Consider the following 27,759-nt stretch of genomic DNA (forward strand, 5'->3'; position numbering starts at 1 on the left):
ATTCAAACATGATGGCCTGTGACACTTTGCCTCAGACTTTTATTAGAAGGTTAGTTCTCATGCTGTGCAGATGCATTCAGTGAACTGAAAGCATAGGAAACAAAGAATAACATAAAAGGAGACCTTCCTTTTGAGTCCGTGCTTTCTCAGTGTCATAAAAGGTCAAAATGATCCTTATGATTTGGCCTCTCAATGAGTTTGATCATGCTTGGGACATTTTTATCCTTGTGATACACTCACTGTTCAGTTAGTACTTCATGTCAGTCAGCAAGATTAAGTGAACAAGATAGCAGGAATTCAGAGCCCCTTGACCATGGAAGGTTCTAGGTGTTCCCCTCTCTTGTAGTATCCAATTCACAGTGTCATTCTAGCATCAAAGAGAGTAGAGAAATGTGAAAAGATCCAAGCCCAAAAACATTCATTCATTCATTCCATTATTATTTATTGAAAAGTTAATGTGCTTTATCACTGTTTTAGGCTCTGGGAATATGGTGGTGAATAAGAAACACACTGTTCCTACAGTTTAGTGGAGAATAAAGGCATTGGACAAGTCAAGACAGGTATAAAGAATGCTAGGAAGGAGAAATGTCAGGTACTATAGTTCTGTGTAGGAGAGAACGCTGGTTTGAAGATTCAGGGAAGAAAACATCAGAATCAGCATTCCCACAATATTCTGTTTTGCTCCCTGATGTAGCCCCAAAACCTAGAATACAGTTTGATACATAATAGGGTCCCATTCCAGGACTGCTATGTGCCAGCCTGTGTTCTAGGATATAGGAATACATAGGTTCAAAGCAGAAAACAACATTTTTGCTTTCATGGATCTTAACTTCTAGTGGGAGAAGACAACAAATAAGATAATTATCATTTGTGCTGCGTGTTAGAACACATGAACATGCAATGAGTTACAGAGTGAATGTAGGCCCATCAGAAATAGGTAGAGGAGGCTTCTGAAAAGGTGTCATCTGAGTCAAGTCCTGATGAGCAGCAGGCACATGAAAAGCTGGGGCAGGCATACTCCAGGCAGAGGATATGGTTAAGTATCCTTTGGAAGTACGCCTGGAATGATTGGGAATGTTCCATGAAGTCTGCGTGTTTGGGTGTGGGACACGAGTCAAATGGTACAAAATGGGGATGAAGAGAAACACCAGGATCATGCAAGACTCATAGGCTGTGTTGAGGGGCTTGAATTTTACTCTTAACTGCAGTGGTCCTCAGCCAGAGGGATTGGGATACTGGCAAGACGATTAAAGACAAGGCAAGAAGAAGCCTGTCAGATGGAGGCAGGCTGATCAAACTTGGTTTGATCTGTGTCCCATCTCTTTCTGACCCTATGGAGCAGTAGAACCACTGCCTTGAGGCTCTCACAATGTCCTAACACAAGTTTCCTCTTTGAATTGAGTAAGTTATAGAAGGGAGGTTGAGTTTTCAAGTTTCAAATCTTTGTCTTGGCATCTCTTCAGAGTCACTTGATATATATATAGCAGAACACTTACGTTCAGTGATCCTGAGAGAAGCAGAAACATGAAAAGTCATTGAAATTTGTGACCAAGAAGCAAATGGCCAAGAAAAGGTCTCATCATCATGACCTCGCTTCTTTGAGGAAAGCTTGACTAATTGTTATTTTTGTCTAGGCAGCAGAGATGAAAGCAGCAAATGAAGCAGAAGGAAAAGTAGAATCCGAGAAGGCAGAGTAAGTTCTTGGTAGCATCAACTACTCTAATTGCTATGGTAGATAGTTCTTAGGCCAGGCAGAGTGGCTCGCACCTGTAATCCCAGCACTTTGAGAGGCTGAGGCTGGAGGATCACTTGAACCCAGGACTTCGAGACCATCCTGGGCAACATAATGAGACCCCATCTCTACAAAAAATACAAAAATTGCTGGGCATGGTGGTATGCACCTGTCGTCACAGCTACTTGGGAGGCTGAGGTGGGAGGATTGCTTGAGCCCAGGAGGTCGAGGCTGCAGTGAGCCAAGATCACACTACTGCACTCTAAGATGGGCAACAGAGCAAGACCCTGTCTCAAAAACAAAAAAAAAGGAAAAAAGAAAATAGTTATTGATAGCATCTGATATTCTGTTGCTATAGTAAATAGAAAACTTGATTTCTGTCAATGCAAGCAATTATTCTGCAAGCCCTGGGTATATTTCCTTTTACTCTAGCTATATAATAAATACATTATATTCATCTCGCTAAGTTTATAATCCCACTAGCAGATCAGAGTTTCACTATCTGGCCAGATGACTTTGCACCTTCATCTATTGATGACAATGATATCTAATATTAAATACCTATTATTTGTCAGGCCTGTGCTCAGGTCTTTTATACAATATCTTATTAAATCTTGCCAGAAGCTTAGAAGAGTAGGTACTATTGCTTAGAAAATAAAGGGTAACTTCAGAAGGGGAAAAAAATTGTTAAGTCTAATTTCGGAAGAAGAGTACAAACTTGTATATAGCTGATGTTCACCAAGATCATGGCTCATCCTCATTGAATATAAATTTAATGTCCAGCCACTGTGGATTGATAAAGACCTGAAGTTTCCACCCTCAAGGAATGATTCTACCTCCCGGCCCTCTCAATCCAGATTTCTCTTTAATCTAGTCTCCCTTTTTGGGCCAGACCGCCCTCCCTTCTGCCCTGCTGAGTGGGTTTCCCATTTCTGCAGCATGGAAGATGGAGAGAAGGAAGACAAAGACAAAGAAGAGGAGCAAGCTGAGTACCTGTGGACAGAAGTGACAAAAAAGAAGAAGCGGCGGTGTGGTCAGAAGGTTGAGAAGCTGGAAGCTTTCACAGCCAATTTCTTTAAAGGGCTGGAAATCTATCAGACCAAGTTACTGGTAAGCGTTCCAACCTTGGCCCTGTTCATGGTGCAGGCATTGGCCCAGGCAGATGGCAGAGAGGTGCCGCTGATTTGTTTCACTGTTTGGTCAGTTACACTTCCTCCCCTTTCTCATTCCTAAACTTTCTTCTTCCCATGTGTCTACCTGTTCCTTTTCTGTTGGAGGAAAAGAAAAGGGGGAGAGCCTGGAAAGAACCACAGTCCTCCAACAGCTCTATCAGCAGGGTGTCCTCTCTCACCTGTTTCCTTACCGGGAGAGCAGGAACACCTCTTTCTACCCAGTCCTTTGTGTGTATTATGTGAGGACTTAGCCGATCCTGGTCCAAAAGTTGAGAAGTGTTTTGATCACGTGGGAATCAGAAAGACTGTTCCTCTTATGTTAGCTTCCCACACTAGTCCTCCAAACCTTGATTGTTCTATATGCAATCAAAGCTTAGAACAGCTAGTAATATTCTTTCTCTGATACATTGCCCTCTGAGATACAGTGGCTGAAGGCCAGGACCACACCTTCCCTAGCACCATTAGTGAGGGCTCCCCACAAAGAGATTGGGAGCGTTACCCAGGCAGCTTCCACTCCAGTCTGTGGATGCTGATTTTTCTGGGGAAGATGGCAGCAAGAATGGGAATGCTGTTCCCAGCAAGGGAGAAGAGGAGGCTCCTGGAACTGTAACTTGGAAAGGAATGAGGACTGAGGCCACAGAATGGCTACACCCAGGTTGGGAGTTGCCAGGGTCTTCTGCGAGCCTGGACCACTTACAGTTTCCTAATAGACTGCTTGCTGCATGGAGTGATCACGAAAACACAATCACACAGCACTTCAAGGCAAGGCTCGAGTCCTCTGCTGGTGGCATGTTTAGGCCTTTGGCTCCCTGAGCAATAAGCCAGAGCAGGATTCTTTATACCAATTCTAAGCAATTTTTTTTAAATCAACATTTTGGTTCCATGTTCATGACATGACACAGTCATGCCATGGCTGTGTTAAGAATGCCAGGGTTGGCCGGGCACGGTGGCTCACGCCTGTAATCCCAGCACTTTGGGAGGCCGAGACAGGCGGATCACAAAGTCAGGAGATCGAGACCATCCTGGCTAACACAGTGAAACCCCATCTCTAGTAAAAATACAAAAAACTTAGCCGGGTGTGTTGGCGGGCGCCTGTAGTCCAGCTACTCGGGAGGCTGAGACAGGAGAATGGCATGAACCCAGGAGGTGGAGCTTGCAGTGAGCCGAGATTGCACCACTGCACTCCAGCCTGGGGGACAGAGCAAGACTCCATCTCAAAAAAAAAAAAGAAAGAAAAGAATGCCAGGGTTGCCCTAGAAGAGTGGTCATCAAAGAGTAAGACGAGTCAAGTGTGAACTTCTAACCAGAATTGACCTTCTGTGTGAAAGTAGGAAGTTCTCTTTTCCTTCCAAAGCTCTTCTACTTCTGCCTGTCCTTTTTCTTTGCAGCATTACCTGGCCAGGAATTTCTACAACCTGAGGTTCCTTGCTCTGTTTGTAGCCTTCGCTATCAACTTCATCCTGCTTTTTTATAAGGTGATACTTCATTCAGGGGTTATTTGCTAAATATGCTGTATACTAAGTATACTATGTGTAGAAAAAGAATCATGACAGAATTTGTGCTCTTAATTGTAGCAAACATTCTAATAGGTAGCAAATTTCTAAGACATTGGCTTCTAAAAGAAATACAATTTCTAGCAGTGGAGAGACTACTGACAAGGGAGCCAGTGAGGGGACTATTTCAATAGTTCATGCTTATTTTAATCGTTACTTAATTTAGTCTTCAAATACTTGCTGAGCATCTACCATGAGCTAGACCCTATATTAGGAACTACAAGATATTTCAAAATGAATAATAAATACAATTCTTTCTTCAAGGAATAAGGTAACCAAGAGCCATTATAGCTGGCCTATTTGTTAGAAGCATTATAAAGGAAAAATTAACAGGATTTGGAAAGAGAGGGGACTGCTCAAGTTAAATGAAGGTTTTGAACATTGGCAAGTGGGTCTTGCATGCTGTAGGCATGTAATAATTGTTAGTGCAATGAATTAATGAAGGGTCCTGAATTCTCGACATAGTCTTTTAACTGGCTTTTCTATGTCTTGCCTACCTCCCTTTCTACTTAAAACCACCAATCTAATTTGTATGAAACATTGTTTTATCCACCTCAACTTTCCACTCGACAAACTAATGACCTTCTGTTGCCCATAAAAGAAAAATGGAAGTCTACAGCCAAGAGAGGCAAAGCTTGGTTTTAAACACATTGAGGTTGAGGTGACTTCAGACAGCCATCCAAGTAGAGAAAACCAGCAAGCAGTTGGAGCTACAGGAGAAAGCCTCAAAGTTGTAGATTTGAGAGTCATCTGTGTAAGAATAGCTGCTGAAGCCATGAATGGCATCTCAGAAAGAATGGAAAATACTGAGTCTCTGGCTGGGTGGCAGTGGTGGGTGGGGGAGCGGGCACACACATGCTTCATGCTTGTGTGTGTGTCTTCGCCTCCTCTCAGGCCACAGCATGATCAGAGATTCCCTTCTGTGGCATAAGGATTATAAGCATATGTAGTAAAAGTTGCCTAATTTTAATTTTTTTTGCTTTCTTTTCAAGAGATAGGTTCTGTCTCCTTTTTAAAAGTTTGTTTGCAATTATTAGAGATACTGGGTGATTCCTAGTAATAAGTTACCTAAAAACCTCATTCATTCAGCAAGTAATGTTGAGTCACTACTATTTGTACAGCATATGCTAACAATGTAAAATATGTGGGGAGAGCCTGATGACTGAGGTTCTTTTTGATGTTTAATAAGCGAGTGTGTGTTTTGAGCCAGGTCACTGAAGAACCTTTAGAAGAAGAGACAGAGGATGTTGCAAACCTATGGAATTCCTTTAATGACGAGGAAGAGGAAGAAGCGATGGTATTCTTTGTCCTTCAGGAGAGCACCGGGTATATGGCACCAACACTGCGGGCCCTGGCCATCATCCACACCATCATCTCTCTAGTCTGCGTGGTGGGCTACTACTGCCTGAAGGTGAGCTGTTTGCCACTCTGGATGTAATCTCACTCCTTGAGGAAGCAGTGTCCTTTTTGAGCCCAGCCAGACCTTTGCTCTAAGACTTTGCTATTTGTAAAGGTCTTTGTAAGGTCCATGGAGCAGCAGCAGTGCATCACCTGGGACCTGCCTAGACCTGCAGAGTCTCAGGCCTCACCCCAGGTCTTTTTTTTTTTTTGAGATGGAGATTTGCTCTTGTCTCCCAGGCTGGAGTGCAGTGACGCAATCTCGGCTCACTGCAACCTCCACCTCCTGGGTTCAAGCAATTCTCGTCTCTCAGTCTCCCAAGTAGCTGGGATTACAGGTGCCTGCCACCATGCCCAGCTAATTTTTATATTTTTTAGTAGAGACAGGGTTTCACCATGTTGGCCAGGCTGGTCCTGAACTCCTGACCTCAGGTAATCCACCTGCCTCGGCTTCCCAAAGTGCTGGGATTACAGGCATCAGCCACTGCACCCAGCCCCCGAGTCTTTTAACTCAGAATCTACCACTTAGCATGATCACTGGGCAATTTGTACGCACTTTCAAGTTTGAGAAGCCTTGCGCTAGGAGTCCCATTTCAGGTACCTCTTGTTGAATTTCACAGAACTGGAGTCATCTGGCTAAAGTCACATGGAGAGCTAGTCATGAGAGAGTCTTCTGATCTTTGAATTGATGTCGAAATTTTTATAAAAATACCTTTTTATTAGGTGGTAACCACTCAAGATCTCAGAAGAAAGCTTACTGATGTGTTAGTTTTCAGTTATCTGTTGCTGCATAACAAACCACTCTAAAACTCAGTGGTCTAAAATGACAACTATTTATCTCTCTGATTCTGTGAGATGACTGGCACATTTGGGCAGTTCCTCTGTTCTGTGTAAAGGGGCTACATTCGCAGCCATCTGTGAGCTCAGCTGGGCTGGAATGGCCGAGATGGCACATTCCCGTGCCTGGCAGCTCCACAGGGGGACAACTGGAAGGATGGGCTCAGCTGGGATAGCTGGGCCTCTCTCTCTCTTTCTCCCTCTTTCTCTCCAGGGAGATTCAGAGCATCTCCTTCTCCATGTGGCCTTTCCACATGATCTCTCCAGTAGGGTAGCTAGACTTCTTGCATGATGGTTTGGGTTTCCAAAAAGAGCATGGAGGTGGAAGCTGCTAAGCCTTCCTAAGTCTTAGGCCCAGAACTGGTACAGTGTCATTTCCATTGCATTCTGTTGTTTAAGGCAAGTCACATGGCCATCCCAGATTCACTGCTGCATGGTAGAGGGGAGAGGCACTACACAAAGGCATGAATTCCAGGAGGCGTGGTTCCTTGGGGCCATATTCACAACCACTACAGTTATGTCAATCTTCAGTCACTCAATTTTTGGTGTCCAAGTCCAGTTCTAGTTCTGCTACATCATAATTGTGTTTTTCTCACTGCTTTTCTCATTACATTTTTTTCTTCCTTCTCTTGAGTAGGAAGTCTCCTTAAGTACAGCAAGCCATCTTCTTCCTGGGAAGAGTCCAGGAAATATTTTCCTATACTGTGGTCCTTTCTTCCCTCAGTGAACTATTGTGTCATGTAGGAAGTCCAGCTACTGTGCTGAAGAGACCCTGTGCCCTGGGCTACACTAAGGACTCCATTGCCACTATGAAAGTGCAAATTCTGGAGCCAGGCTGCCTGGGTTGAACTCAACAGCTCTGCCACTTAAACTCCCAGTCCTCTATCTTCTCATATGTAAAAATGAGTATTGTTGCTAAAGTTGCTGGGGGGATTAAATGTAGAGGTATGTGTGAATGTACTCAGAACACATAGTAAACCCTCAAGCATGTTCGCTGCCGCTCCTTAGTTTAAGAGCTGAACTCCTAGAGTTCAGCTTATTAGATGGAGTGCAGATGATACTGTGACCAGGAGAAACAAAAAAGAAACACTATTTAGCAAGTAAAGAATGTGGAAGTTCTGTTTATGAGAGTATACAAACTTCTAGAAGATTGAAGGGGAATGCTTGGAATCCCAGAGATGAGCACTGGTCCTACTACTGTTCTTTAGAGTCATCCAAAACACAGCAGGCATTAGTCGCTGAGCTTTACCTCACCTCCCACATCATTTATGTACTAACAGTCATCATCAGTTCCTCACAGTGTGCAGTGGCTACTAGCCTTTACCACCTTCCTATCGTGAGTTTTTCATTTTATCAGTGTTATTTCATTGTTTTAAAGAAAAACAGGGCAAGAGGTAACTTTAAAAATCATTGTCTGAATTTTGTTCTTTTGTTTTGGACAAAAGCGATGTGGGGTACATGCATATCATGGGTTTGGAGACAAAGGTCTCAAGGATGTTGCCAAGTAGCCAGTGGCATCTCAGCTGGAGATGAGATGAGACACCCTAGCTCTGTCTGAATTAAGCTTTTCTGGCTAGAGGAGCTGTGTCAATTGTGACTTCTCACTTCCTGGGATTTCAGCAGTATCCTCTGGCCTCATTAACTGTCCCATGTTTGGAGTGTGTGTGCACTTAGTGATGGTTGGGGCAAGTGGATTATTTTCCAATTCCTTTCTGTGTTCCCCTTTGGCAGTAAGTCCTTATAGCCATACCACTATATCTAGTCTAAAATAAAAGTTCCAATTATAAAAGAATAGAGAGTGATAGTAGGAAACAAGTATGCCACTACCTGGAAGGAGCTCTTTACGGACAGAATCTCAGGAAGAAAACTTCAATACAGAAAGTCTGAATCCTCTCATTCTAACTATGAGACCACATTTCATTAACTGACCTTCAAAGCCATGAGATAAATATGGCCCTGTACATTGAAGGGAGTTGGAACATTTCATCATATTCCTGCGGCTGGCCGATATATTCTAGAATGGTTTATTGTCATTTCTAAATCTTGGTTCAGCTCCAGCCGAGGAGTCTTAGGAGTCCTAACTCATTCAGCCCTGGGGCTTATCTAGGCATGGCCTGCACACTAGCATGGGTGAAGGAGTCTAGTTTGTATTAATAGCAGCTATCTAACTGAAAACTTAAAGGGTGACCCAAATCAGATCAGCTTTAAAGAGGTAGGTATTTAGCCAAAGAGATTCATTTGGCTTTGATCCCACAACTAGGCACTCTAAGAATTCCACTATAAGGAGGAGATTGCTGCTCTGAAGTTGGAAGGTTAATTTGTGACAAATACCTGGAAGCAGGTGCTTTAATCACAACGCCTGATCTGAGTAACCATTGTCTTCCCACTCCTAGGTGCCTTTGGTGGTATTCAAAAGGGAAAAAGAAATCGCCAGGAAGCTGGAGTTTGATGGCCTATATATCACCGAACAGCCATCTGAAGATGACATCAAGGGGCAGTGGGACCGCTTGGTGATCAACACACCGTGAGTGTCCCTCTACCCCAACCTAAAAAGGAGATGGAGTCTCTACTGTAAATAGAGTTAACTCTTTCCTCCTGGCCTGAAAACTGGTTAATTTAGTTTCCTTTGGTTTCTGGGACTTTTCTCCCTTGCCTCTTCAATAAAGCCACTTACTGCCCATCAAATACTTGTATAGACTTCATTAGTTTAACGGGGACAGAAGATATTATCAGAAAGTACTGAGTATATTTGATTTAGACCAGACAGTCCAGTACAATACTGCTTAAACTAGTTTTCCATGTTCGAGTCACACAGCGTTTCCAGGGCTTAAGTGGCCAAGGAGTCTAGAGATCAAATTGGTCAGCTTCAGCTTTTCCATAGCCTTCCATGGCACAGCACTGCTGTAACTGCCACCATCTCTGAAGTCGTCGTCATCGTCTTTTTTTTTTTTTTTTTGAGACGGAGTCTCCCTCTGTTGCCTAGGCTGGAGTGCAGTGGCGCGATCTCGGCTCACTGCAAGCTCTGCCTCCCGGGTTCACGCCAGCCATTCTCCTGCCTCAGCCTCCCGAGTAGCTGGGACTACAGGTGCCCGCCACCACACCCGGCTAATTTTTTTGTATTTTCAGTAGAGACGGGGTTTCACCATGTTAGCCAGGATGGTCTCGATCTCCTGACCTGGTGATCCACCTGCCTCGGCCTCCCAAAGTGCTGGGATTACAGGCATGAGCCACCGCGCCCGGCCTGAAGTCCTCTTCTTAACCAAATAGCCTGCTTGGTAAGAGACCTCCTCTTAACATAAGATTGAGAGGCACTTACATGGGCAGGTAAATAGAGCCGTCTGGTAGGGATGTGAAGACCTGTGGAGGCAAGCCTTCCTTCCTGTAGGTGTGTGGCGCTGTGGTGGGAAGAAGGAAGGGCACTGATTGACAGGCAGATGACACCAAGGCTCTGAAGCTTACTGGTCTGTGAACTTGCACAAGGTAATCAAGCCTTCTCAGCCTTAGTAATAGAGGGATGAGAATATCCTGCAGAGGATTAATGAATGTATGTGTCAAGTGCTTGGCAAATGCTTGGCACATGGTAGGCATTAAGTTATTACTCATTCTCTTTCCCCTAACTATCCAAAAAATGGCCATCACCATTAGCAAATGTCACACTCTAATGACAGCTGATTCACAAAGTGACAGTTTCAAGATAAATTAATGTGGTAAAAGAAAAGAAATAGGGCCAAATAGTGAACAAAGGTGACTGTTGAAACTCTTAGGTGTGCCAATTAAGATAGGCATGTTAAGAAACAGCAACCCTGACTCCAGGGGAAGAAAACTGTGTCCTATCCAAAGATGATCAGGCAAACTGAGAAGCAGCTCTGCAAAGGTACAACTAAGCATATTTCTTTATATTCTCCAGAAAAGGAAGGCTCTTCCCTTAGAAGGGGCAAAATGTGAACAGGCACATCCTCACATCCTAAGTCTGTCCCTGCCTGCGGGTCCCCTGCCAATCTTCTCACACAAGGAAAAGCACTGTTTCTGATGCTTTGTCATTACATTACAGAAGTCTTAGACACTATTGAATAGTTTAATCCTTTGTTAAGCTTTGTGCAATCATCAGTAATGCTTGTGTCTTGTTATACAAGGGCATATGGCCTAAAAGTGTCAGTAAGAAGGCAGTTCAGTTTTGGCCGGGCGCAATGGTTCATGCCTGTAATCCCAGCGCTTTGGGAGGCCGAGGCGGGTGGTTCATGAGGTCAGGAGTTCAAGACCAGCCTGGCCAACATAGTGAAACCCCGTCTCTACTAAAAATACAAAAAAAATAGCTGGGCGTGGTGGTGGGCGCCTGTAATCCCAGCTACTTGGGAGTCTGAGGCAAGGAGAATCACTTGAACCTGGGAGGCGGAGGTTGCAGTGAGCTGAGATAGCACCACTGCACTCCAGACTGGGCGACAGAGCGAGACTTCATCTCAAAAAAAAAAAAAGGGCAGTTCAATTTCTAGAAATGTATCCTAAGGAGATAATGAGACAAGTAAGCTAAAATGTCCCAACAAAGGTATTTCTCGATATTTTTTACTTAGAGTGGCTTAAACGTCCATGAGTAGGAAATGCATAAATAAATAGCAATTTTTAAAATTTTAGGTAGACCAGTGTTTAATTTTTTTTCACAATGGCATTATAGTACATGTTCATGTTTTGTAACTTGCTTTTTTTTCAGTTAACTGTATGTCATGGGATCTTTCTTTTTAAACATTTTACTTTTATATTAAGCACACATAAGAACATATAAAACGTATATGAACATTTTACAGTATAATTATAAACCAAAAAGGTTAAAAAATAGAACATTACTGAGAGCTTAAAAATCCCCTGTATTATCCTCCCTGATTATATCTTCCCAACCCACAGCTATCTACATTTTTGATGTTCATTAGTGGTTAGTAATATTAATTCTTAAATAATTAGCAATCAGTGATATTAGTGATATTCATTCTCCTGCCTTATAGTTTTCCCACTTAGGTATTTGTCCCTAAATATATTTTGACTATTTGGAACTTAATATAAGTGGAATTATACTATATACATTATACTGTCACTTGAATTTTTTTTAGCATTATGTTTGGGAACTCACCTATGTTGATGTATATAGCTATAGTTTGTTCATTTTCAAAGCTGTAGCATTTTCCATTATGTATATTATCACACTGATCAATTTTCCTGACAGTAGATATTTCAACTTGTTTTCTAAAGTTTCTGGCTTTTATAAACAGTGCTACAGTGAACATTCTTATACCTGATACACAAGTGGAAGGATTTCTCTAGAATATAGACCCAGGAGAGAAATTTGCTGAATAGTAGGATATGCAAAATGTTTGTTCCACTTTATACTCCAAACAGTACTATATTCGAGTTTCTTCTTCTCTACTTCTTTGCTGGCACTAATTGTTGGCAGATAATTTTGCTGATCTAGGTGTATAATGGCACCTCATTGTATATTTCCCTGATTACTAAATGGGCTAAGCATCTTGTACTTTTCCCCTGAACATTCATGTATAGATGTACTCTTTATTTATGCACTTTCCTTCTGAAGGTCTGTTCTCTGTGCCACACTTTAAGGACTAGTAACAAGTAAAAAATCTGTTTTCTACCTTCAAGGAGTTTGCATACCTAGTCAGGGGACAAGAAATTCAGAATGCTCAGATGAGGGTAAGACCTTATCTATGAAGGGGTCATGCCCACAGCCTGTGGTCTTTGGCCCTTCAGCATCACTCGTGGAATCTTCTGCTTAGGACAAAATACAACCAAGCTGAGTTGTATGTTACCATTTGTATAAATGAATTAAGAGAAAGGAGGTATCAGTGTGGCAGAGAGAGCATGGCTTGATTTTTTGTTTTATTTTCAATTTAAATGCAGTGCATAAAAAAATCAAGTAGCAACGTACAAGGAAGAAAGTCAAAATAATTGTTATTTTCATCCCCCAGAGATAAAATATTAGCAGTTTACTCTGTAACACCAGCATTTGTTTTTGCTTTCAAGTGGCATTTAAATGTTTAAGACAAAGAAACTGCTTTAACAAACCAAAAACAAGCAAAAAAAAAAAAAAAAAAAAAACCCATTTTTTTTTTTTTAAATACTGCCACCCTGTTGGGGGAGAGGCAGCATTTGCTGGGGTTATTCTTCTGAGGGGTCAGTGAATAGTGGGGAGGTCTCCATTTCCTTATCACCAACTTGGGTGGTCTCTGGAGAATAGGGAACTGTTGTGTTCTACAACCAAAAAGAATGAACCAAATGAAGGAAAAGGAAAGTAAGAATGCATGCACCAAACGCCAGAGACTCCTAGGCTGCAATCCAGTCTTACAAGGAACCCCCACAGGAAGGATTCAGTAATTCTGGATAGGAACAACATATTTTCAATGGTTTTTGCCAACATTCCTGAAGATGACAGTTCTTTCTTAACTTTAACAATAAGAAATATTTGCAGTGGAGCTGGTACAAGCTACAGAGAGAAGAAAGATCATCCCTCTGGGGATGTTAGGGGGTGGTAGAGAACCATCTCCAAAAGAGAAAGGGATCCAACTTCCAGAGGAAAGCAGGCCCTGCGGCATTACGTGGGAATAGAAAATAGAGTGGAAAAGCACTCAGCTTAAAAAATCCAATGTAAATAAACTAAAGGTGATTCCCAGACTGGAAACTCCATGTAGTTAGGGACTTTATCTGCACTTTCCACCACATCCCACATCATCTACCCCAGTAGCTGACATAAAGTAGTGACTCATTGAATGGAATGCCCGTGTTTTCTGTAGCATTTCTTTCTGGTTATACTGGGATTAGGGAAAGGATTTAGAAACATATATCTGTCTCTGTCTAATCTGTCATCCCAATTCTTGGCTCCAAATCATAATTCCGAGGCAGAAACTGCCCAGTGGCCTTCTGAGTGTTTCAGAAGCCAATACAAAGTAATGAAACCATACATGACTCAGTAGACCTGTGATGACTCTGAACTTCAATCAGATCTTAAATTCTTTGGTGAGCAGGACACGAACCAAAAAGATCCCAGATCCAGGCACTCAAACTGAAAAGTTTCTTGATGTGTTTTCCTTGATGTTAAGAATGAAGAACCAACCTTTTTCATTTTCTTTTTCAGATCTTTTCCTAATAACTACTGGGACAAGTTTGTAAAGAGAAAGGTATGTCTTGTTAGTTAGGGGTGAGTTCCGTGATCACAAAAAAATGTGTATGTTTAAGTTCCCCACATACAAACATGAGTAAATGTGATGCTACTTTTATGATAATATGTCAAGAAGAGTAAGTCACAGAAGGGGTTGGGTATGAACATATGTAGGTTTTTGGCTTCATTCATATACTCATCAGCCTTAAACAAGTTAACACAGTCCTCATTGTTTTCTACATAGTAGTAGATGTTTTCTCCCCTGCAAATCAAGATATAAGTATCAGCTTAAAAAACAGTTATCATTTAATTCTCTTCATTGCTTTTTTCTCTGGGTTTTCTCTTTTTTCTGCATTTTGAACTATGTCTTAATCTACCCCTTGGAAGACTGCCCATAGGGCAGCAAAGCTCTGAAGACTCCAGAGCTAGAAAATATTTGGTGGTGGCATGTGGCCTGAGCTCACCCTGTCATCCTTTGCTTCAGGTGATCAACAAGTATGGAGATCTCTACGGAGCAGAACGCATTGCTGAGCTTCTGGGTTTGGACAAAAATGCTCTTGACTTTAGCCCAGTAGAAGAGACCAAAGCAGAAGCGGCTTCTCTGGTGTCATGGTACAAAAAGCTTAGGAGTTAAAATCCAAAGCAGCTAAAATAGATCTTTGCTTTTCCATAGGAAAAAATCACAACCGTGTCTTTGTTCTCTCAGGCTCTGGTCTGGCTTAGGTGTTTCTTCTAGGTTCTAACACTGGCAGAGCACTGCCTTAAAAATTTGAAGACTAACACATTTTTATGCCCTATAGAGCTGAAAGATAAAGACTTAATTAAAATTTCAGGTTGGGCTGGGCGTGGTGGCTCACACCTGTAATCCCAGCACTTTGGGAGGCTGGGGTGGGCAGATCACAAGGTCAGGAGTTCAATACCAGCCTGACCAACATAGTGAAACCCCATCTCTACTAATAATACAAAAAAAAAAAAAGTAGCTAGGCGTGGTGGTGGGCACCTGTAGTCCCAGCTGCTTGGGAGGCTGAGGCAGGAGAACCGCTTGAACCTGGGAGGTGGAAGTTGCAGGGAGCCAAGATCGCGCCACTACACTCCAGCCTGGGTGATAGAGTGAGACTCCATTTCAAAAAAAAAAAACAACAAAAAAAAAAAACTTCAGGCTATGTGATTCAACTGTTCTCTTGTCTCATGGGGAACACATACAACTTGATAAAGCTGAGAGCCATATTTAGGTTATTAAACCTGAGAGAAAAAACTTACTTTTTCCCCCTTATTAAGCACTTAACTACCTCTGGACATTTATAAGTTTTAAAATCACTTGTTCTTCTCTAGGCTAAGTTCCATAGACATGAAGTACCATATCTGGAAGCTTGGAGTTGTTTTTACTGACAACGTAAGTACTGCACCTGGAAAAACACAATTCTGTACCCTAGTTAAGGGATGCCACAGAGAAGCAAGCTATGCAGGATGCTCAGAAGGGTTCAGGGATTGCTTATCAAAGACCAAGAGCCTTATACGTGCTGGGGGAACACTTATACAATGGTATAAGGTAGATGGGGCTCACTTAGCAGATCTTGGGCCAGCTCACAGCACCTCAGCACCTAAACCCCCTCTATCCTCAGTGTGTCCCCCAAAGTAAGAAAAAATGGTTTAATGAGCACATTATGAGGCAAAAATGCTTAAAAGTCTGCTTTCTTCCATTCCCAGTCCTTTCTCTACCTTGCCTGGTATACAACCATGTCAGTCCTGGGCCACTACAATAACTTCTTCTTTGCTGCTCACCTATTGGACATCGCAATGGGCTTCAAGACACTGAGGACCATTCTGTCATCTGTAACTCATAATGGCAAACAGGTATGGTTTCTACTGAGGCAGAACAGAATGGACCTGTATATGCATAGGAAAAAAAAACAGCAGGTAGTATACAGTGTATGACAGGAAGGAATATGTCATGGTATATAATGTACTTTTCTTGGCCAAACACTTGAACTAATGGTGATGGTTTTTGCAGAATTGTAGCTAATTAAAAATGTAACTGCAACCATCATGTAAAAAGCATAAGACCTTGATTCAGTGACCCCTGACATTTAGATCAACCAGGGGAGGGAGGGAGGTGATGGACATGTCAGAATAACCTTGGAGATTTTTTTTTTTTTTTTTTTTTTTTTGTGACGGCATCTCGCTCTGTAGCCCAGACTGGAGTGCAGCGGTGGGATCTCGGCTCATTGCAACCTCCGCCTCCCAGGTCCCAGTTCAAGCAATTCTCCTGCCTCAGCCTCCCGAGTAGCTAGGATTACAAGCACATGCCACCATGCCCGGCTAATTTTTGTATTTTTAGTAGAGACGGGGTTTCACCATGTTGACCAGGCTGGTCTCAAACTCCTGATCTCAGGTGATCCACCTGCCTCGGCCTCCCAAAGCGCTGGGATTACAGGTGTGAGCCATCGTGCCCGGCCGGAGATCTTTTTAAGGCCTACTCCTTCCTCCATGAATCTGATATATTCCCTGGGGGTTAGCAAGTAGACATACTGTACACAGAAAATTCCCCAGGCATTTCTGATATCTGCATCCAATTAAGAGCCAATGATTTCAGATGCACACACACATATGTATATGGTTGTTATAAAATGTGTACTATGTGTATAATATATATGTGTATATATATTATATAGTTAATACATATTATATAGTTAATATATATATAATCAAGAAACTGACGATATATAGAAGACTGGATATTGATGAGACTGGATATATAGCAATGGCTATAACCATATTAAAATCTTCTAATGGCTTTTCCTTGTGTACAGATTCAAACTGTTTAGCATTTCATTCCTCATTAAGTACAAGTCTGTGTATGACAGACATGCTCCCTCACATCTCCAAACCTTTGTACGGGAGAGGGAGAAAAGACGGAAGTTACGATGTGCCAAGCTCACGTCGTGTCCCAGTTACTGTGACAGCCTCACAACTACCTGGTAAGGTAGACGTTAGGCTCACTTTACAGATAAGAGAACTGAGGCTCAGAGAGGCTAAATGTCTCACCCAAGACCACACAGCTGCTAAATGGCAGAGCTTAGATTCAACCCCTTTTCTTCCCTGATGCAAAGTCCAAGTTCTTTCTCTTTTTTTCCTAAACCACCTGCTTTCTGTGAGGTCTGCTCTCCAAGGTTTGAGTGACTATTCTTCCCTCAAGTCTGCTGAATACATTTCCTCTGGTGCTGATCTTCACACTTAGCCCACTCCCTTTTGTGTGGCTCCTTGAAGGCAAAGCTCTGATCCTGTTGATCTTCGTATCTCCCAGCTCAATGCCTAGTCCTTGACAGAGTCAGGTGTGCAGGTCCTGTGTACTCCTCACTTAAGCCACTGAACTCTCACTCCTAAAGCCTGGAAGTAAGCGTGCCCTAGGACACTGCAAAGGGCCTGGGCAGAATTCTCTGTAATAAAAAGTGTGACTCAGCTCCACCATCATAATTCTTAGAGTAACTTCAAAGTTGTGACAATTATCCAGTGCATGATTATTTATGAAATAGTATAAGGTAGGGATATCCACCAGTCCAAAGAACCTTTGGTTTTGTTTTTTTTTGTTTGTTTTTTTGAGACGGAGTCTTGCTCTGCCACTAGGCTGAAGTGCAGTGGCGCAATCTCAGCTTACTGCAACCTCCGACTCCCAGGTTCAAGCGATTCTCCTGCCTCAGCCTCCCAAGTAGCTGGGATTACAGGCACACACCACCATGCCGAGCTAGTTTTTGTATTTTTAGTAGAGACAGAGTTTCACCATGTTGGCCAGGATGGTCTCGATCTCCTGGCCTCGTGATCCGCCCGCCTCGGCCTCCTAAAGTGCTGGGATTACAGGCATGAGCCACCCCATGCCCGGCCTGGGGTTTTTTTAAGCAGCAGCATTAAAGTAGAAGCTGCATTGTGAAGCCTCAGGTAACAGCTAGCTCTGTATGAACAAAATACAAACACAATATATCCGTCCTCACAGCACCTGCACTATTCAATACTTAAGTTCCTTTATATTTTACTTATGCCCAATCTAATACCCTATACATTAGTCTGCTTGGGCTGCCAGAACGAAGTACTACAGACTGGTATTTTGTTAAACAACAGAAATGTCTTTTCGACAGTTCTGGAGGCGGTAAGTCCAGTATCACGGTGCCGGCAGCGTTGGTCTCCTCGGGGGCCTTTCCGTGGCTGTAGACAGCACCCTCTCGCTGCCGCTCCCCGACCATCCCTTCACGTGTGCCTGTGTCTAGCCTCTCTCTGTTCCCAACTCCTTTTCTTCTAAGGATGCCAGTGAGATTGGTTGCGGGCCTATCTTAACAACCTCAGTTTAACTTACCTCTTTGAAGGCTGTATCTCCATCTCCAAATACAGTCACATTCTGAGGTACTGGAGGCCAGGACTTCAGCATATGAATTTGGGGGGACACAATTCAGCCCCTAACACCCCATCATTACTCTTTTCTCCCAGTAAGACCGCTTCTCTTAACCTGTGGTCCCATCTTTCCTCCTCTGCTCATGGCCTGATAGCTTTCTTAGCTGCCCTCCACCCCTTCCGCACTTCCTCTCCTTGCCGGTCCTCACTGTTCCTCCTTGTTTTCATAGAGTCTCCTGTGAACCTTTCGAGGTAGAGAAGACCCCACTCCTTTTCCTTTCTCTGTCCTCTCATTCCCAGTTGGTTCTGACTGTTGGTCTCCTGGCCGTGGTGGTTTATCTCTATACCGTGGTGGCTTTCAACTTCTTCCGCAAGTTCTACAACAAAAGCGAAGACGATGACGAGCCCGATATGAAGTGCGACGACATGATGACGGTGAGAGCCCACGCATCGCGGGGCCACCCCGCCTGGCCCCGCCCCACCACCTCACTGGGAAGAAGGGCTGTGTGGGGGTGCTCTGGAGAACTGAGAACTGTAGAGTTACAGTGCACAGCAGAGATTAGAGTAGAAGACAGATGTCTCCTCTGAACAGGAGTGTCCTGGGAAGACAGAAGTGATGGAGGTAGGTTTCATTACCACACATCTAAGCCCCGTGGAAAGGGAAGCACCCTGCACAGTGGCGTCATCATTCATCTATTTCTGGGGTAAAGATGTTTTTATTTTGAGATGGAGTTTTGCTTTTGTCGCCCAGGCTGGAGTGCAATGGCGTCATCTCAGCTCATTGCAACCTCCGCCTCTCAGGTTCAAGCGATTCTTCTGCCTCAGCCTCCCTAGTAGCTGGGATTACAGGCATGTGCCACCACACCTGGCTAATTTTGTATTTTTTAGTAGTGATGGTGTTTCTCCATGTTGGTCAGGCTGGTCTGAAACTCCCGACCTCAGGTGATCTGCCCACCTCGGCCTCCCAAAGTGCTGGGATTACAGGCGTGAGCCACTGCACCTGGCCAAGATGAGACATTATTATGAATGAAACCTGTGTCTAAATTTCATGGAAGTCGAGCTTTGATCATTGTCTCTCAGAACAGAGAACGAAGTCCCATGGCCCGGGATTGAGCACTTGATTTATTTCAGCAAGCCAGCCGGGGGTTCTTTGCAGACAGCCAGCAGCAGGATCAGGTTTGGAGGTGGGGAGGGGGAGTCCCGTCAGGCCAGATCTTCGTGAGAAAAAAGGCACTGCCCAGAATAAGCCAGCTTGGCTGCAGCAACATCGCCAGTTTATTTTGACCAGATTTCAGAAAAAGAAGCTGCGTCTCAGGGACAGGGGACAGTGAAATGCCCAGTCTGTGAACATCTCTATAAAAGAGGTAACACTTCTGGACGAAAAACTCTCCATGTGCTTTCTTGGGCCAAGCACCCTCATGAGACAGCAACACTAGCCCCTAGAGTACTAGCATGACCAGCGTGTCTTCAGGCTGCCCCTGGCTTTTGATTTTCCAGGTGTAAGACAGTCCTTTCTCTGTGAGTCTAACCAACCCATCAGGTGGAGAGACAGAGGGTTCCCTGCTCAGTGAGCCCGTGCCTAGATTGGCTGAAACCTGCAGAACAGGAGGAGCAGAAAGGTCCATTATCTTTGACCTTCCTGCTGCAGGAATCCCTGCCCTACCAGGTGTAAGGGGATCGCGGATGAAGAAGAGAGGGGGCCTTTTTGCAGTTTATAGCACAGCCTGAAGGCCAGGCTAACACTCTTAAAATCAAATGAGGAAAAATTATTATATGGTATAGGCCATACTCATCAAGGCTTAAAGATCTTTTAACTTATATACACCTTTAATGGGCCTAAAAATACCTTTTAAAAGCCTAAATGTAACAACAGTCTTTCCATCTTTGTAGATATCAAACTGTCCAGAGGGTGCAGTGGACAGCAGCTAGCAGCATGAATACTGGTACCTCTGAAGAGTTCCCCTCTCCTGGCTCAGGGCTGCCACAATCTGACCGAATCATATGAATGATCTGAGCATCTTGCTAAAAACACAACTGTGACTTTTGCCTAAATCCCCCTTATTTTTCTCCTCTAGTGTTACCTTTTCCACATGTACGTGGGAGTGAGAGCAGGAGGTGGCATTGGTGATGAAATTGAAGACCCTGCTGGTGATCCTTATGAAATGTATCGCATTGTCTTTGACATTACCTTCTTCTTCTTTGTCATTGTCATCTTGCTGGCCATCATTCAAGGTATGATTGCCAATTATGTTGAATATGAACAGGGTTTAATCTAGTTCCTGTTGCTTTCTTGCATCTATGACTTAATTGGTTTATGAAGAAGTGTATGAATTCATTTGCTTGTTAATTTAGCAAGAGCTAATTTAGCATCTACTATACCTGAGGCTTTGGCTATAGACACATCCAGGCACAGTTATAAGAAGCTTCATCCATACAGAGGAACCCCTTCCTTCTGTTCCTCTACTCTGAATTATTTCCTCCTCACTTCTGCTTCTGAGATGTCTCCTGTGACTAGTCTTGTCCTCTTCATTTTCTTCCCAGAGAGGGAGGTAGGGTAGGAGCAGAGGAGCTGGACAGTTCAGGGGAGGGGAGGGAAAGAATGATATTTTAGTCAATAGCTTGTCAAGATTGGAGAAAGGTGATGAATTTAGCTTGAGTCATGCTGAGTGGAGGAACCTGTAACACATGCAGGTGTTGAGGACTAAGAAGTGAAGGAACTGAGGAGGAACCCTGATCCACCTCAATGTCAGAGGGGCTAGGAGAAGAGGGAGAGCCTGTCACACAGACTGAACACAAAGCGCTAAGCAAAATAGGAGACCAACCAGGGAGTAAAGAGTTTCAGGGAGGAGCAAGTAGTTAACAGCACTGCATAGTGTAGAAAGGTAGAGTTAGGAGGAACAATGAGAAATTATTAGCCAGGATGTAACACAGAGAAACACGAGTATTATTTTTCTAATTTTGCTTTGATAATTCACTTTTTTTTAACAGAACAAAGTAGCTTCTTCCTTTATCATTCCTCTACCCCTGAACCACTACACAGATTGCTTTGTCTTTGTATTTAAAATTCCAGGTCTTATTATTGATGCTTTTGGAGAGCTAAGAGACCAGCAGGAACAAGTGCGAGAAGATATGGAGGTAATGTTCCTCTAACTACTAATCTCAGCTCTATTTCAATATCCCCAGAAGCAAATAGATTTTTTTAAACAATAGGTTTTTACTATTACTTAGGGCCAGTACTAAGCAAGAACACAGTTTGTTTTCCATGCTGTGTGCTCTGCACCCTGCCATACCCCGGCCAGGCCTGCCACTCTGCTGCCTCCTCCACTGTCCCACAGTCGGAGGGAGCAGTATCGTCAGCTAATCAGGAGCTAAGTGTGTGGCACTACTGAGTGAATGACTAATAGCCAAAAGCATTAGAAAGTTTTCATTGTCCCTCAATTCAATAGAATCATGACAGTTTTCTCTCCTGCCTATATTATGCCAACAAATGCCTTTTCTGCCTGTTATTTTTCTTAGACTAAATGTTTCATCTGTGGGATTGGCAATGACTACTTTGACACGACCCCTCATGGTTTTGAAACACATACATTACAAGAGCACAACTTAGCCAACTACTTGTGAGTATTCTTGGTTAACAAAAGTGATGGCAGTTGTAGCGTAAATAAAGCCAATTATGTCATATAGTTCAGTCTCTGCTGGAAAAAGAGTAACCAGAAAGGAGCTTCCAGGAGTCCCCATGAGCCTGTACCTTTGTCCATAGACTCTGTCTCTCCCATGTGTGACAGACATGTGTTGTGGACAATTCCTGCTCCTAGCAAAAGGCCAGCCCCTCAACCTGTGATTGGATTCCATCCAGGACACATACCTCCAGCAATTTCTCTTTCTCTACTGGACTTCTTCTATCACCATATAAATATGCTTTTTTTTTTTTTTTAATCCTAAACAAACACTTTTACTTTTGGAACACTTTTACTTTTACTTCCAACTATTGCCCTACTTCTTTTTCCCTTTCAGCACAATTGAAAGCTGTCCATGCTCACTCACTGTCTTCAAGTTTTCTCTTCTCATTCTCCCGTGAGCCTCCTACTGGCAGCCTTTCCTCCCCACTACATCATAAGATTGGGTCTTGTCAAAGGGGCCTGTAACCTGTGTGTTGCTAAATTCCGTGGTCAGTTTTTACATCATAAGATTGGGTCTTGTCAAAGGGGCCTGTAACCTGTGTGTTGCTAAATTCCGTGGTCAGTTTTCAGGCCTCATCATGTCTGTCTTTTCTCATTAACAGCTAAACCCCATGACCTGGGATATTTTCGGGCATGTCTGTTTTCATACTGCCTTTTTTTGTTGTTGGCCAGGCTGGCCTTGAACTCCTGACCTCAGGTGATCCGCCTGCCTCGGCCTCTCAGTGCTAGGATTACAGGTGTGAGCCACTGTGCCCGGCCCTTTCATACTGCTTTTTTTTTTTGAGACGGAGTCTTGCTCTGTCGCCCAGGCTGGAGTGCAGTGGCGCGATCTTGGCTTACTGCAAGCCCCACCTCCTGGGTTCACGCCATTCTCTTGCCTCAGCCTCCCGAGTTTGGGACTACAGGTGCCCACCACCATGCCTGGCTAAGTTTTTGTATCTTTTAGTAGAGATGGAGTTTCACTGTGTTAGCCAGGTTGGTCTCGATCTCCTGACCTTGTAATCCGCCCACCTCAGCCTCCCAAAGTGCTGGGATTACAGGCGTGAGCCACTGTGCCCAGCCTCATACTGCTTTATCCCAGCACCTAGAACAATGCCTGGCACCCAGTAGTCAACTAATAAGTGTTTCACTTATTCGACGGTAAAGCATTCACTGAATAACAAGTTACTTGAACCTATTGGGTGCTAGGGACTTCTTATAAAACTTAAAAACTTAACAGAGTGGATAGATTTTATTACCTGATAACTCAGACCCTGTAACTGATCATTTACAAGAAAAAAAAAGCTGCTGTGCTCTGCTCCCCAGCCTAGCTCTTCCCCCTTCTTCTCTCTATATTTTGTAGCTTAGAGAGTCCTCATCTTTCTTTCTCTCTTTCTCTTTCGAGATAGGGTCTCACCCTGTTGCCCAGGCTCGAGTGCAGTGGTATGATCTTGGCTCACTGCAGCCTCAGCCTCCTGAGTAGCTGGGACAGGTGCACCACTAATTTAGCACCAGCTAATTTTTTTTTTTTTTTGGTAGAGAAGGGGCTTTGCCGTATTGCCCAGGCTGATCTCGAACTCCTGAGCTCGAGCTATCCACCCACCTTGGCCTCCCAGAGTGCTGGGATTATGGGCGTGAGCCACTGGGCTGAGCCCTCATCTTTCTTTAGGATAGAGCAGGCTCAGCCTTTGGAGAAGGCATTGTCAGAAGTGGCAAAGATACATGTTTTTGCTGGGGGATGAGTTTAAGTCAAAAACATGAGTTTTGTCAAAAAGAGTTTTATTGAGACAGTCTCTGTCACCCAGGCTGAAGTGCAGTGGTGCCATCTTGGCTCACTGTAGCCTCCACCTCTTGGGTTCAAGTGATTCTCCTGCCTCAGCCTCCTGAGTAGCTGGGACTACAGGCACCTGCCACCATCCTGGGCTAATTTTTGTATTTTTAATAGAGACGGGGTTTCACCGTGTTGGCCAAGCTGGTCTCAAACTCCCAACCTGAAGTGATCCACCTGCCTTGGCTTCAGTCTCCCAAAGTGAGCCATCACACCCGGCCTCAGAAACTTGAGTTTTAAAAAGATAAATACTCATGAGGAAGGGCACGTTAAAGTTATCATCAATTCCCATTAAGAGAATATACATCTTAATGGAGGTGAATGAGCCCATGGCCACGTGTCAGTACCCATGGGTTACAGACCAGTGGAAGGATGCTGTCCTTTGGGTTGGAACCCCTTCTGTGCCTTCCCATGGCACTGTTACACTGGTCTCTTTCCTGTCTCTATCCCCTCTAGGAGCAAGCTTGAGGGAAAAGAACCCAACTTTATTCGTGTTTGAGCCTCCCACCCAAAATGGTGCTTTGTTAAGTAAATGTGCTGGGCAAGGAATGATGTCCTAAGCCCCTAAGTATCAAACAGGATAAAGAGATTAACCCTACTTTCTTTCTCAGTAAACGAGAAGGGGAAAGGCAATGAACATACTTAGAGCTGCTACTGTGGGCCAGGACCTGAAGCTCTAAACACAGTACCATCCTGACAGAACTCAAGATCTGGGGCTTAGACTCTCCAGCCTCAGGAGGACATAATTTCTACTTTCTCGTATCACCCTCACAATCCTTTTCCTGAAGGGCATGAGCCTGGTTCCTTTGGAAACTGTCTCTGAGATCATGTAATGTGAGCTGAGAGTTCAGCCCCTGCCCCCTGGGATACTTATGTGTCACAGACAAACTCAAACCCAAGACACGGATCACAGAACAAGTGAAACTACACTGGCATTCCCCCAGCTATCTATGATAAAAACAAAACTATGCTTCTGGAAGAATCAGAGCAACTCCATGAGATTAAATACTTTCTAACTTTTCCATGACAGATATTCTTGACACACACACATAATTTCAATTCTACATTTTTATGAGATGATAAATGGCCTGTTAAATATTCTTTGGTAAGAATTTGGGCTACCATTTTTATTGTTTTATTAGAATTTTGTTAACAATAAAATGGTGGCCAAAATGCTACCGTGCAAGTGATCTTACTTAGCTCAAGGTTTAGGGATGTCAAAAAGCATCTCTCCTCACAAAGTGGCTTATTTCCAGATTCATGTGTGCTAGCTACTATTAGAAAATGATGGTTTATGTCCTTATGCCACACTTCCCTGATCCTTAAAGTCACCATAGACAGCGTGGGACCAACTAGCCTTTCTGAGCCCTGATTACAGTTAATCCATGTGAATGAACTTGGGTCTTGACCAGAGTATCTAATACTATCTTTTCCTCATTCCAGGTTCTTCCTGATGTATTTGATTAATAAAGATGAAACAGAGCACACGGGTCAGGTGAGAAATAAAATGCCTTCAATTAAGAATCATACACCCGTGTTAGATCTCCCTTTCCTAAATCTTGAGACTTAGATAGATGGCCCCATTAATCCTGTGTATACATTTTTCCATCACCTTTTTGTGACTTAATAAGAAGCCAAAGTCCTCCTGGTTATCCTTCCCAACAAACACATTTTCTAAACGTTTATAGCTACCGCTTCAGACTAGAAGAGATGGAGGTGGGGAGAACATTACAGAGAAAAAGACAATGAGAAATGGAGTGGGTGGCTGTAACAAAGAGCAGAAAAATCAGAGTACAACGGAGTGAGAGACAGGCTAAGAAAGATAACGACCTCGTGTGGGTGACACAGGAGCCTGGAGGTGTGCATGTGAGAGGATGAGTGAAAGGATGTGTCAAATTTTGTGACTAAATGTGAAAAAGAAAATGGAAAGGTAGAGAACAAGGGAGGAAAAAGTCAGTTATCAAATATTCAAACATCATTGGCTTTGTAGGAAAACTTGACAGCTCACTCATTCAATGGGAGAGGTACCTGGTTTCCAGCTCTGGATTTAGCAGGCAATAAACATTCCCTCATGCATTCCTCCGTCTTCCACCAGCGGCATGGAATCAGCTTATTGCTAAATCTTTAAGTATGTTTAGTAGCAAACAAACATTGATTGGTTTCAGTTTTGTTTGGGGCAGAGGGGGATTTTTCTCCTTCCCTGCCAGCATGTGTCAGGGAGACACGGCTTCTTGTTCCCCAAACAGCCTGTGCTGGGAATAGAGCAAGAATAAATGTGCAGGTTTGGCCTCATATAAATTCATATCAGTCTTCCTAAAAGGAGCCACAAAGAACAAAAACAAACTGGGTTTTAGCTTTTACTGTGGTTTAAAAATAAGCACCCGTTGTTCACATTATTTCAGGAATCTTATGTCTGGAAGATGTACCAAGAAAGGTGTTGGGATTTCTTCCCAGCTGGTGACTGCTTTCGTAAACAATATGAAGATCAGCTTGGATAAATCTGAATGAAAGAAGCGCCACAATTCTAGACAGTCAACTTCCCATGAAATAAAGTCCTCCTTTTACAGTTCTGCAACATATCTGAAATGTGACATTTTCTAAATGCCTCCCTTAAAAAAAAACTGTTTGCTGAAAATCTGTGCTATTTTGAAATTGATTTGGCTTTTTGTGCCTAATGGACATACACTGTGGGAGAGAACCTGTCAAAATGTTGAAGGCAGGCGAAGAATCAAGTAACCTCTAGGCAAATGCTTTCAAGTTTTCCAGTTCTGAGGTAACTAGTTGTTTGTTGGGATGGAAGCATGAAGGAAAGGGCTAGAGAAGTATGAAGTCTCGAATGTGTAATACCTGAAATTTTAAACAACTGAATGTCATCATGGTATCCAACTTGTGACTCATAAGGTCTGAACTCCAAAAGATAATAACTGCAGTCTAATGTACTTGCTAGTGACTGTATCCAGAAAAGCTTTAAGCAGTTAAAGAAATAGGAAAAAACCGACACTTTGTCGACACTGAAATATCGATTAAGTGCCTTAAAACCTCTTTAGATATAGCTATGCAAGTTTTTTATGTTTGTGTTCCAGAAGGACAGTTCCATTCATTAGTTGTGATCTGTCTTACTTTATGAAACTGCACTTGAAGGTTATTCATACAAGTTTTTTTAGTAACAGCTGTCAGTCAACTGCTGTTATTAGAAGAAAAGTACTGTACTGAAAATTCAGAAAAAATCTCAACCTTATGCCAAAATGGAGTAATGCTTTATGGTCCCTTGTAAGTAGTGGAGCTGCTCTGTTTAGGTGAATCTCCTCAAATACAATGAAGTGCCCACTGCAATAAAGTAATACGTACCAATACCTCCATGGTCTGGACTCTTGGAATGTACCACTTCTGGTTGATTCTACAACCACTCTGACTGCTGGGAAAGGGGACATGAGACGAATTGCCCAGGGCCCCACACAAGACACAAGAAAGGAAAGGAAAACTGGACAGACCAGCATTTGTTTATTTTGGCCAAATGCATGCCTTGTTTGCATCTATTCTCTTAATCAGCAGCATCTGCTATGCTGTAAACACTGGCTATGTTGTAAACACTGCAAGGAAGGAGGCTAGAAACAAGGGCCAGAGTCTATCTATCTCCTGCCCTTAAGGAAATCTATTAGATTACTAAGCCAGAAAAACAAATGCAACAAGCTGCTTCAATGCATTCTTTCAGATGTCAAACACAGAGGTAGGCATTTACTGCTGTGAGCATAATGGAACACAGGAGCTTGAGACATGCTTGTAAACTGGCTGGTCCTGAAGGACAGCCTTATGCCCACCTGCCCTTAAAAGGCAACCAAGATTTGCTTCAGGCACTTTTTTTCCCCTTTTTAGGAAATCATGCTGTCCAACCAGTCTTCCAGCTCTTCCTGGGTAACATTTTTGGAGGTACTTGGTTGCTCAGGTTCCATGTTCTTTTCTTCAGTCACAGATGGTTTTGTACAAACTGGGGAAATAAAAACAATGTTAACACCCTCAGATGAGTCCTAAAATTGAAGATATAAT

The 27,759-nt window shown here is 43.2% G+C and overlaps 2 protein-coding genes across 7 annotated transcripts in view; one reads left to right on the forward strand and one right to left on the reverse strand.

The window, feature by feature from the left end:
* RYR3 (ryanodine receptor 3) overlaps positions 1 to 27,367 on the forward strand; it is a 561,166-nt gene extending 533,799 nt beyond the window's left edge. For 5 of the 6 annotated variants that reach the window (XM_024232640.3, XM_054532556.2, XM_054532553.2 and 2 more), the window contains 15 exons: positions 1,635 to 1,693; positions 2,671 to 2,842; positions 4,293 to 4,379; positions 5,668 to 5,868; positions 9,086 to 9,216; positions 13,825 to 13,867; positions 14,333 to 14,460; positions 15,181 to 15,241; positions 15,556 to 15,702; positions 18,529 to 18,663; positions 20,304 to 20,460; positions 21,299 to 21,363; positions 21,745 to 21,845; positions 25,159 to 25,210; positions 26,118 to 27,367. In XM_024232640.3, the coding sequence (XP_024088408.2) occupies positions 1,635 to 1,693; positions 2,671 to 2,842; positions 4,293 to 4,379; positions 5,668 to 5,868; positions 9,086 to 9,216; positions 13,825 to 13,867; positions 14,333 to 14,460; positions 15,181 to 15,241; positions 15,556 to 15,702; positions 18,529 to 18,663; positions 20,304 to 20,460; positions 21,299 to 21,363; positions 21,745 to 21,845; positions 25,159 to 25,210; positions 26,118 to 26,213 (1,635 nt within the window). In that variant the 3' untranslated portion in view covers positions 26,214 to 27,367. The remainder of the gene's footprint in view (positions 1 to 1,634; positions 1,694 to 2,670; positions 2,843 to 4,292; positions 4,380 to 5,667; positions 5,869 to 9,085; positions 9,217 to 13,824; positions 13,868 to 14,332; positions 14,461 to 15,180; positions 15,242 to 15,555; positions 15,703 to 18,528; positions 18,664 to 20,303; positions 20,461 to 21,298; positions 21,364 to 21,744; positions 21,846 to 25,158; positions 25,211 to 26,117) is intronic. The other variant, XM_054532557.2, reaches the window with a different exon arrangement.
* The window catches only part of AVEN (apoptosis and caspase activation inhibitor), a 168,395-nt gene continuing 167,833 nt past the window's right edge, over positions 27,198 to 27,759 (reverse strand). Inside the window, exon 6 of the mRNA XM_009249655.4 lies at positions 27,198 to 27,700. Coding sequence (XP_009247930.3) covers positions 27,585 to 27,700 — 116 coding nt within the window. The 3' untranslated portion in view covers positions 27,198 to 27,584. The remainder of the gene's footprint in view (positions 27,701 to 27,759) is intronic.

The sequence above is a fragment of the Pongo abelii genome, chromosome 16, assembly GCF_028885655.2.
Source record: "Pongo abelii isolate AG06213 chromosome 16, NHGRI_mPonAbe1-v2.0_pri, whole genome shotgun sequence".
NCBI classification, from domain to species: Eukaryota; Metazoa; Chordata; class Mammalia; order Primates; family Hominidae; genus Pongo; species Pongo abelii.